At 31.9% G+C, this 12,082-nt stretch overlaps 1 protein-coding gene across 8 annotated transcripts in view; it reads right to left on the bottom strand.

Annotated features, from left to right (window-relative positions):
- The window catches only part of LOC127706637 (neurofascin-like), a 99,516-nt gene that overhangs the window by 32,551 nt on the left and 54,883 nt on the right, over positions 1–12,082 (bottom strand). For all 8 annotated transcript variants that reach the window (XM_052211331.1, XM_052211295.1, XM_052211303.1 and 5 more), the window contains 8 exons: positions 8,343–8,442; positions 7,094–7,281; positions 6,524–6,655; positions 5,688–5,831; positions 4,833–5,011; positions 4,181–4,271; positions 3,483–3,776; positions 910–1,274 (listed from right to left, as the gene is read on the bottom strand). In XM_052211331.1, the coding sequence (XP_052067291.1) occupies positions 910–1,274; positions 3,483–3,776; positions 4,181–4,271; positions 4,833–5,011; positions 5,688–5,831; positions 6,524–6,655; positions 7,094–7,281; positions 8,343–8,442 (1,493 nt within the window). The remainder of the gene's footprint in view (positions 1–909; positions 1,275–3,482; positions 3,777–4,180; positions 4,272–4,832; positions 5,012–5,687; positions 5,832–6,523; positions 6,656–7,093; positions 7,282–8,342; positions 8,443–12,082) is intronic.

Genomic DNA, 12,082 nt, shown 5'->3' on the forward strand with positions numbered 1-12,082 from the left:
ATGTAAGCAATTATAGGCAACAGTACGGCCTTCAATAATGAGAAACAAAACAATTTACGAAAAAACAAATATGACAGACATGAACGAATGACAACCATTGAACTACAGTCTGCTCACACTTAGCAAATATCCACATTCAGTGAACCATTAAATAAGTTTCAAGTTGATGCGACCACCACTCCAATGTAAACTTCCTTAACCAATAGTTTTAACCTGATACTAGACGAAGTTATAATGGATGGACAAACAGATGCACAGACAGAAAAACATAATGCCCCCCCTTCTTCCATATGCGAGGTGTAAAAAACAGGACTAAATGCCCTGCTAACACTAGCATATTTCCACATTCAGTGAATATATTTTAAAAGTTCATATCATTATGAACACAAGAACAAAGTTTCAAGTTGATATGACCACAACTTGATAAAATGATAAAATACTTTTAACAAAAACTTAAACCTGACAAGGGATGGACAGAGGGACAGACAGAGGGATGCATGCATACAAACATAGATAGAAAAATATAACACCTATAGATGGGGGATACATCAATGAGCCCAACAACACAAAAAGCCTGACATATAAAGGTCAACATACAACCTTGACCTATGGACAGGAAATAGCCCAGAGTCAAATAAAGTTTTCAATACTGTGGATTTATTTATTTTGAAGGGTTTCAACTTTCGAGGATTGAGAAAAAATAAATCATGGATATTTGATTTCCTGGTTTTGCCAAATCCTGCATACAAGCCTTACTGAAGCCTATAGAAAATTTGCACTGCATTAAACATTTAAATTTGTGGTTCACTTTTACCCAGAAAATCAACAAGAATTGGTACTCCATGAAACTAAAAAGTGTAAAATAAAATGTTATTTTTATCTTAAAGACTGCAGTATTTAAACACTTACATCCCATTCAATAACTAGCTTTCTTGTCTTGTTTTCTATAATCCTGACATTAGTTGGATGTTGTTCAGGAATAGCAGCTTTTGTAGAACATATTGGTGTGATGTTAGAAAAAACACTTTCTCCTAGCTGGTTTCTTGCCTTGATTTTGAATGTGTAGTTAGCGAAGGCAGACAGTCTCTGTTCATATTCATTTACATCACCTAATAATTCATTTATCTTTTTGTAAACATTGTCATAGTTGGTCTTGGAATAAATGACATAATTTGAAATTGGCAGATAGTTGTCAAATCCAGGTCTCCAAAATAGCGTCACCTTTAGATTACCACAGGTTTTAATAGTCACGTCTCTTGGTGGATCTGGCGGTGCTGTAAACAATAACATACTCATCAATTTAAAATAAGCATATCTTTAATTGCAATTGTCTTTGTACAAAAATTCTGTTTTCCAGCACACCAAAAAGTTGTATTTAAATATCTTTGAATTTTGTAAACTAGGTCAAGTTACATAAACACCATAATGACACAAGAGTGCACACGCTGAAATGTCTCGCCTTCTTTACTAATCATTGATATTATGTTGATAGTCCTAAATATAAAGCTTTATTACAACTGTCACATAAACTTAACATTAACCAAGTAAACTAAACATTGACCAATGAACCATGAAAATGAGGTCAAGGTCAGATGAACCATGCTAGGCAGGCATGTACAGCTAACAATTCTTCCATACAACAAATATAGTTGACCTATTGCTTATAGTTTAAGAAAAACAGACCAAAACACAAAAACTTAACACTGAGCAATGAACCTTGAAAATGAGGTCAAGGTCAAATAAAACCTGCGTGACTGCTAAATAGATCATAAAATATTTCCATACACCAAATATAGTTGAACTATTGCATATAGTATTAGAAAAAAAAGACCAAAACTCAAAAAACTTAACTTTGACCACTGAACCATGAAAATAAGGTCAAGGTCAGATGACACCTGCCCGCTAGACATGTACACCTTACAATCATTCCATACACCAAATATAGTAGACCTATGGCATAAAGTATAAGAAAAACAGACCAAAACACAAAAACTTAACTATAACCACTGAACCATGAAAATGAGGTCAAGGTCAGATGACACCTGCCAGTTGGACATGTACACCTTACAGTCCTTCCATACACCGAATATACTAGACCTATTGCTTATAGTATCTGAGATATGGACTTGACCACCAAAACTTAACCTTGTTCATTGATCCATGAAATGAGGTCGAGGTCAAGTGAAAACTGTCTGACGGGCATGAGGACCTTGCAAGGTACGCACATACCAAATATAGTTGAACTATTGCATATAGTATTAGAAAAAAAGACAAAAACTCAAAAACTTAACTTTGACCACTGAACCATGAAAATGAGGTCAAGGTCAGATGACACCTGCCCGCTAGACATGTACACCTTACAATCATTCCATACAACAAATATAGTAGACCTATGGCATACAGTATAAGAAAAACAGACCAAAACACAAAAACTTAACTATAACCACTGAACCATGAAAATGAGGTCAAGGTCAGATGACACCTGCCAGTTGGACATGTACACCTTACAGTCCTTCCATACACCGAATATACTAGACCTATTGCTTATAGTATCTGAGATATGGACTTGACCACCAAAACTTAACCTTGTTCACTGATCCATGAAATGAGGTCGAGGTCAAGTGAAAACTGTCTGACGGGCATGAGGACCTTGCAAGGTACGCACATACCAAATATAGTTATTCTATTACTTATAATAAGAGAGAATCTAACATTACAAAAAATCTTAACTTTTTTTTCAAGTAGTCACTGAACCATGAAAATGAGGTCAAGGACATTGGACATGTGACTGACGGAAACTTCGTAACATGAGGCATCAATATACAAAGTATGAAGCATCCAGACCTTCCACCTTCTAAAATATAAAGCTTTTAAGAAGTTAGCTAATGCCGCCGCCGCCGGATCACTATCCCTATGTCGAGCTTTCTGCGACAAAAGTCGCAGGCTCGACAATAAACCTAATTAATAACAAATAATTATATAAATTCATTGTAATTTTTTTCTTATCAAACATAAGAAAATGGTTACACAATCATTTTTCTCAATTTTCAATATATTTGATTCTCTTTTTACAGAAACACATTTCTGGTTGAAGTTAAGCATAGTGAAAATATTAATATGTAAATGTGCATTTGAAGATAATTTTTAATATATATATATAAACTCATTATATGTGAAATAGGATCAAATTTTTCTAAAAAAAAATAACATAAGAACATTATGCACAATGTCAGCTGTCAAATCACTATTTCAATGCAAATGTAGACAACAGATCAGACAATAAACAAATATGTGTCCCCTGTTTTATAAAAGAGCGAACTGTTTCTTAGATAATTTTTTTCTATTTTATGTTTTTTTTTCTATTATTCGTATACAATCATTTGATGTTATTATGACCACCCTGTTGGGAAAGTTTCCTTAAATAGAATATTCCTCATAAACAGTATCAGAACCCTTTACAAGTTATAGGAAGAAAAACTCACCTTTGACCTTGAGCTGACTTATACCAGTGTCTGAGTCTACTTTGTTATCAGCAACACATGAATAATTAGCAGAATCTTTACTACTAGTTTTAACAATCGACAGAGTATCCCCATTCTCAAGGATTTGTATGTTGCCATCATCATCGTTGTTATTGATACGCTCTCCGTTTTTATACCATAATTTTTCTAAGAATTGCTGTTCAGAAGGGTCACTGGTAGCCAGGCAGTTAAATATTGCACCTTCTCCGTATGCCAAACTCCGTTCAACTGGTCTCAGAGTAACTTTAGTTTTTTCTGAAAAAAAAAAGATAAGAATTTTGATATTTATATAATTTCAATCAACAATCCTATACATAAGGATTTTATTCTGAATTGGAGTAATAAGTCCAAGTTAAGTATATTTTTACAGCAATATGAGTGTTATATAGGAATTTAGGTTATGACTTGTGTGTTATCCACTGTTGTTTGTCTTTGTTTGTAAGTCTGATTTTCTTACATGAAATGATAGACCACTATTAGATTAACAGGTTAACTTATGTATTGCTTTGTTGAAAAATTTATATATAAAAGCAACTGTCAATGAGGCATTCAATTCAAAATTCCAATTTCAATTTCAATCAGATGTGGCTTAGTATTTAAACATCCGATGCAGAACTTACACTCATAAGATCTTAAAACTTAGTACAGCGAGTACTTACTTCTAACTATTAGTTCCCCTGTTTTGTTGTCACTACCAAATCTATTTGAAGATATGCAGGTGTATTTACCATTATCTTTCTTAAGGACATCCTGTAAAAAATAAGTTACATTTCAAATAATATATGTTGTCATTGTTTCCAGTTCCTAGTTCATACATTTATATGATTGTGTTAAAATCAAGGTTTAAAGTTGACCATAGTTGGTTTTGGCTTATCTGATTAGATCCTTATGGTTTTTATGCTATCAAAGGTTTGATATCTTTGGCCTTCCAAACATGATGAAGCTTATTCAATTTATAACTAATGTGGGTTTTTTTTTTTAATTAAGACAGAAAATAAATTCTACCAAAGAATAGTTATAATGTAACTGAAAGAACTGACAGTGGAGGTCATCCAATCAAAAGTGATTTTACCAAAGAATAGTTATAATACGACTGAAAGAACTGACAGCGGAGGTCATCCAATCAAAAGTGATTTTACCAAAGAATAGTTATAATGTAACTGAAAGAACTGACAGTGGAGGTCATCCAATCAAAACTGATTTTACCAAAGAATAGTTATAATACGACTGAAAGAACTGACAGTGGAGGTCATCCAATCAAAAGTGATTTTTTTCATGTCATATTGTATTAGAATATTTGGCAACATTTACCTTTATTAAGACAGTATTGTGAGTAAATTCATATCTTTCTGTGTTAAGAGGCTGTACATTATTTTTCATCCATTTCAGTGCAGGATCGGGTTTACCATTGTGTTCACATTTCAGTGTGACAGAATTTCCTTCAGCAACTTTCACTTTCCCAGGACCCTCAGTTACTAATGCTTTTAAAGCTGTTGAAAATTTTATAATAATTAGTAAATGTACAAGCAATATTTATTATATTACCAGCAATTAATCATTTTTCTTGGTGAAATATCTGTTTACACTGCACAGATCTTACAAGTAAAACAATACCTCATTTTGTGGTTACTCAGTGAATCAAAAGTAATCTCCCTTTGACATAATGGATGACTAAAGGTAAAATAACTGTGGCATATTGAAACTAATCAAGCATTTTCTTTTTTAATATCCTACTCTTCTACACTAAAAATACCATACTGATTAATGCTTAATGAGTCACATTCATCCGCATGTGATTCTATTTAATATCATCCCAAAGAATGTGCCTACAAAGTGTCTACACATTATGAAATTCTTTTATGCCAAAAAGATAATTTTTTTAGTGAACATGTGTTAAAATAACTCTAGATTCATCATAATTTGTGGTAACAAATTTTCATGGATGTTCTGACTTGAGATAACTTCAAATTTCAGTGTTCAAAAAAACACATTTTCCGGTAAACTTATAATTTGTCAAATCATAAAATCCAGTATCAATGTGAATGAATTTTTTCCTAAATCCACAAAACTTGGTACCCATGAAATAATGAATCCAGAGTATACTTTTTACAGTACAAATAAATCTTTTCAGTATGAACTATTTGTTATTAGTTAAGTTTGACTTACCCAACACATTTAGATAGACATCTGCCATCAATGATCCATGTTTGTTGGAGGCTTTACACTGGATAACTTGTGAATCTCCATCTGTAACATTCTTGAATACTAGACGGTCTTTCTGAATTGTTCTTCTGGGGTTTGGGGGTGCCTCTGTATATAGAAAATGGATTATTTTAAGCAATGATAAAACATTAATGTGCACCTATTTGAAATGCATTCATATTTTTGCCTATTTGAATCCGAAACCTCAATTACTATAAATTCAAAAATTATTGTGAGGTTTTATTATTGCGAATAATGCGAGTGAGTGAGTATTACAATAGTTAGAATTGGCATTCAGATATCTGATACATACATGTGTATGCAGATTTTCCTGAAATCGCAACAATTAATATCACATTTTTGTCTATTCTTTGAAAATCACAATAACAAATGCACACAATTATTTCTTAATTAACAGTACTTTAAGATTCGATTAAGAAATGTCTGAATTTAATCAAAATAATGAAAAATGTCAAAGAAGTCACATGAATTCTAAACTGTGAAAATTCATTACTCTAATGCACAATTTTGAATCCCTCATTATATATATGTACCTTTCATTTAAGGTACTGATCTTGCTAAAGTGTTTGGGAAGTTTAGTTCACTGCTAAAGATTTTCGATCATTTGTCAATTTCAAAGACTTCAATGAAAGACAATCTTCCTTGAACGTTTAATCATTTCCATTTATTCATGTCAGATTCTTCATTATTTGGAAAATTGTTCAAATAAGATATGATCAAACTGATTTAAGAAGGTCTGTTCATATGTCAATGATTGACCTTTAGTATTAAGATCATACCATTGATAGGTTGGCCATTGATGAACCAATTCACATCAGGAGCTGGAATACCTTCTACCATACAAAAAAATTCTGTATTCTCTTCTACCCCTATTGTTACATCTACTGGTTCCTTCACAAAATATGGTCTGGCTGTAAACATAAAAATGATTTAAGCAGTCCAACATTGACACATGCTCATAATTTCGCCGATCAAGGTTTTTGTAGGTTGCAATTAACAGCATATATGAATATTTAGTTTGGCCAGTAACAAAGGGTTTACTGAAAGTATACCCAAACTTATCATTAGATATCAAAGAAAAAATCCATGATTAATGTGTAGAATAAAATCTAAGTATTGTCAAACAGGGAGTGATCTGAAAGTACAAAATGTAGCTTATTATAACACTATAAAGTTGCACACCTAATATCAAATAATTCCTAAATATACAGAGACTAAATACGATGTAAAGAAAGTTGCAGAGAGAAAAACAACAGATGGATGGGCAGACACCAGGAATGCAGTAAACCATCTACTAGATCTGTATAATATCATCTTTAATCAAAGATTCTTCATAATATAGATTATACCTTCTACTTGTAGTGTGAAAGTGGCAACAACTGGTGTAGACGTCACATCATTGGTAGCACTACATTCATATTCCCCTTTATCTGCAAACTCAAGGTCTTCTATGATCAATTCTTGTCCATGTTCAGAGACCTTCATTCTGCTGTTCATTTTTCCTCCCTTTCTTTTCCATACTATATCTGGGGTTGCTCTAAAATAAACACCAACAATGTATAGTATGATAGACAAAAAGGTTTAAACCAATGGCTTGCTTTATAAACCATGCTAGCCATATTGAGCAATTTCAGTATTTTTTGCTCCGAAGTTCTCTTGATTATGAAGAAGCTTCTGTAAAATTCAATGAAGGTTTGGAAAGTTATTCAAGTTTTAATATCTTTAACCACAAATTGTGCCAGGTCAATGTATTTGTAAAATACGGAAAAATGGGATTTTTTTTTTCTCTTCCAGATGGTAGCTCTGCATTATGAAGATAAGTCCATTTATCAGTAAAATACAGAAAATGAAAACAAAATTAAAAAATATAGACAAAGTTATTGATTTGAAAATAAACTTTAACCAAAGACCAAACCTAAATAGTAGCAGGTGTTAAACTGTTGCCTACCACCTACCTCTGAGAGTAATTCATCATGTTTCAAAGCAATGTACAGATTTAAAGTCCGCATACTGTGCAGCAAATTCCATGCAGAAAAAGGTTTAAAAATAGTATGTAATCAGCACTACAATGAGTCAGTATGGTATTTGTATAGATGCACATTAAAATAATTCTTATATCATTTGCATATCTACAAATACTTGAATCAGATTGGTCCGTTAGAATTTTTTCCCTCTGTCTACACTTCAATAGACCATTTTGCTGAAACTATTTTTCGTAACCTATATTAACAAAAAAATATGAATATTTGGCCCAACTACCTATGAGACAACTCTCCATCAGAGAGCAAATGAAGTAGAAGTTAGCAACTATAGGTCACCGTACAGCTGGGTCCCTGACTCTCAAACTTTACATAAAAGTCAGAAGTTTGTGAGTAAATTACCCCAGCTTCCACATCAACACCCTCTTAAATTTTTTTTTTTAATCCTATAATGAAGCTTTTCAAAAGCAAGCAAAGAATATTTCAAGCTGTATTAAGCATCTCATATTTTACATTATCTTTCAGAAAAATAGTCACAATATGACATCAAATTTTAGCCCTTGTGTAAGCAGTATTAAGCCTTTTTGTATAAGACACCATTCATAATAGTTTTACTTACTTTCCAGCAAATATACACATGAATTTGGCTTTTCCGTCTTTCAATCCCAACACACTAGCATCTGATCGCCATAGTAACGTCACTCCATTTACTGATTCACCTATAAAATACAAAACTTCTTCAACATTTTCTCAAAACTTATCGACATGACAAATTCTGAAATATAACATGACCATAATCACTTTATATAAACCTCCTTCATTATTTATCGACACCCAATGATCAGTCAATGATTTATCACTATTTCTATCTTCGTCAAAAGACAAAACACATGCAAAGCATGCTGTCCTAGCATGTCCATACAATGTCAAATTAGCTGGAAGACACAAAACAATAAATAATGTTGACATGTTTTTTTATCAAATGATGAGCTTTTCTTCTATAGTTTCAGTAGTTCTTAACATGTTAAAGCCAACATGTCAGGCCAAAAACAAAATAGATTCATAGGTTCCTGTAAGTATCCCCTTTAGACACTGCCCTACTAGAGCAAAACAAAATGTTATTGGTCTAGGTTTTTATTTCATCATTCAATGCATTTTGGTGAAGTAATTATTCAAAGATAACCTATAATTTGGTGTAACATATAGCAGGTCCATTTTCCACTTCAATTATGGCAATGGTTGTATTTCACTTGTACAAATTGAGACTGTAAAAATACTTTATCACCAATCATAATAATCCAGGTGTTTTCTTGTTTTAATATGTGTTCATCTTTTTTTCTTGACTTTGTTTTTATATCAAAATATTGGGTAATTATTTTTATAATTTATCTTTATTTTTGAGTGTGTATTATACTTTGCTTCTTTAACCTTTTAACTTTGGTTTTCAAACCTTTTAACTTTGCAAGCCATACATTTTTAATTCATGTATGGACCAGAAAACCTTAATTGGAACAGGCAAACAAATGTGTTATAGTGTAATAATTAGTTTTCCAGGTTCAAAAATTCCCCTTTTTTGAGTTTGTGTGTGTGTTTGTTGTAGGGGAGGGGGCATTCAGATATCCTTAGCTGGACTAAACTTCTCCATTTAAATGTTTGAATGTCCAAAAACTGTTTTTGGAAAACACAACACATAAGAAGAGATGCTACCATTTGATAAAAAACATACTAAAATGGAAAATGATAAACTGATTATGACATGAAAGTTAAACAATGAGCAGACATGTCTGAATGAAAAAATTTAACAGATAAGGGGAATCACATGTAATATAAGTTAGGGTTAACATGTTGAGTTTGACAAATAAAAAAAAAATTTCAATTGCCTTTATGGCACCTTACAGAACTTCAACTCTTAAATACAGAATCAGAAGAAAATAGAATATTGACAAGTATATTTTCAATAATATTTTAGTTTCAGAACAAGAATGTGTCCATAGTACACGGATGCCCCACTCGCACTATCATTTTTTATATTCAGTGGACCGTGAAATTGGGGTCAAAACTCTAATTTAGCATTAAATTAGAAAGATCATATCATAGGGAACATGTGAACTAAGTTTCAAGTTGATTGGACTTCAACTTCATCAAAAACTACCTTGACCAAAAACTTTAACCTGAAGCGGGACAGACGGACCAATGGACGAACGGACGGACGAACGAATGAATTGACACACAGACCGAAAAAGATAATGCCCATAAATGGGGCATAATAAAAAGCAGCGATGATATAAATTATTATTCAGGAAGAATTTTAGTTCATGAATAACTGCTACAATGTGAAATATAAACAGGAGAGGTTCTAACACTGAAGTAGATCAAGAGGGCCAGGTTCAATCCGTAAATAAACATAGTTATGAAATATATGAAAATATGCATACAAAAGTATAAGCATTTATAAATAAGCATTATATAAACCTGTTTGCTATGTAATGATTTGTAACGGTATCATAGTAACAAAGAAAGAACCTTATGAAAGAATATATCATGAAAGTTAATAGTTTTAAATGAAATTGGTACATTAAAGTTGGCACCTGGTCATTTGAGAAAAAAAAAAACCATCTCAATGTTTGAAGGCAATCCCTTTCAAAGCAAAACATTAGTAAACCAAACAGGATGGATGATAAAGCAATGTGCATATAAAATTCTTAACCATATTTATAAGGTAATATAGTGTGCATTTAATTAAGCAAGGTAACATTATAGTATCAGTTCATATGTGTATCTTAGAACTAGACGATACTTCCAAAATTAGCATTCATCAGTTTAATAAGGCCCCTTTGTCCAGCTCAAATTAGGATTCAATGGCCATTATTACAATGTACTGTGGATTCATTTATTTTTCGTGGGAACCAATTTTTGTGTATTGAGTCAAACGTGCATTTTCATGGATATTTGATTTCGTGGGTTCGTCATATTCTGAATATAAGCCTATAGAAAATTTTAATTCTTTGAACACTTAAATTCTTGGTTCCCCTGTACCCAGGAAATCCACGAAAATTGGTTTCCCACGAATAATAATGAATCCACAGTATCATTGCAACAATTAATACGCAAATAATAGGTCTTTGTTTGAAATTTACATATCAGTGTTCTTTTTTTATGATGTCACAATAAGGATAACTTTCAATTTTCCTAAAAAAATCATTGGTTTTTAGAATCTGAAACATAGTGCATGCATCGACAATAAAGGTCTTTTAACTTTATGTTTGTTGTATAAACAGACTTGAATATTTCATTTGTCTAACCATGTGCATTATGTTTCATAAACCTAAATGTGGTTAAAATCCAGTTTGCAACCTTTCAAAGAAATCTATATATGACCTATTTGGCATGTAATATATAATATGTTAAAGTTTTACAAGAGAAGCTTGACAAAATCATTCAATTTCACTTATCAAATGTATATACATCATCCTGAAACATTTTTCATCTTCAAATATTGGACTTAATATTGGAGGCCAAACAAGGCCCATACTGCACTAATTCTTGGTAATCCTAAACTAAATCATGTTACACATAAACTAATATTCTTAAATCTGAAAGCTAAATGTTAAAGCATGTTTTAAAATATTAATAAACAATACATGCTAAGTACAATGGAAAACATTTTCAAACTCCACCTTGAGCTTGCATGTTAGAACTGGTAGTTAGCGTCCTATACAGTTAATGCTACATTTCAGGTTAATCAACTAGCTTAAAATCAATACCATATGCAACTTTAGTATTCCCAAAACATAAAAAATCTGAAGTCTAAATCAATGTAATTTCTATGCAATCAAATCATCTTAAAATAGGTTCAAAATTGTGTTTTAACGGATGAATAACAAATGTTTTAAGATAGTTTATGGTAGGGAATACTGGAAATACTAAAGCTGCATCATCTCAAGGGTTAACACATATGTCCATGTATTTTCATCAGATTTATTTTAGTATAAGATTTAGGGTAACCATATTTTCAAAATAATAAAGAAAAAAGTAAGAAAACAAAAAGCAGAATAAATTCATTTTATCTTTTAGACTCGTATAAAATCTTCAACTAAAAATCTTTTCAAAAAAATTTAAAATCAGTTTTATAATATTTACAATTTCATAACTAGAGGCTCTCAAGAGCCTGTGTCGCTCACCTGACTCTACTTTGGTTTTAGAAATCATGTAAAGATAGATAAAAATCATAACAGATACCCAAATAATGATTGAGGCCAAATTTGGATTAATATTGGTCCCGTTATTTAATAAAATATCCTGGTGGCCATCTTGAACAGTAAATCGGCAACAAAGTAGCAACACTTGGTCAGCACCTCA

The sequence above is a fragment of the Mytilus californianus genome, unplaced genomic scaffold (assembly GCF_021869535.1).
Source record: "Mytilus californianus isolate M0D057914Y unplaced genomic scaffold, xbMytCali1.0.p SCAF_1, whole genome shotgun sequence".
Taxonomy (NCBI): Eukaryota; Metazoa; Mollusca; class Bivalvia; order Mytilida; family Mytilidae; genus Mytilus; species Mytilus californianus.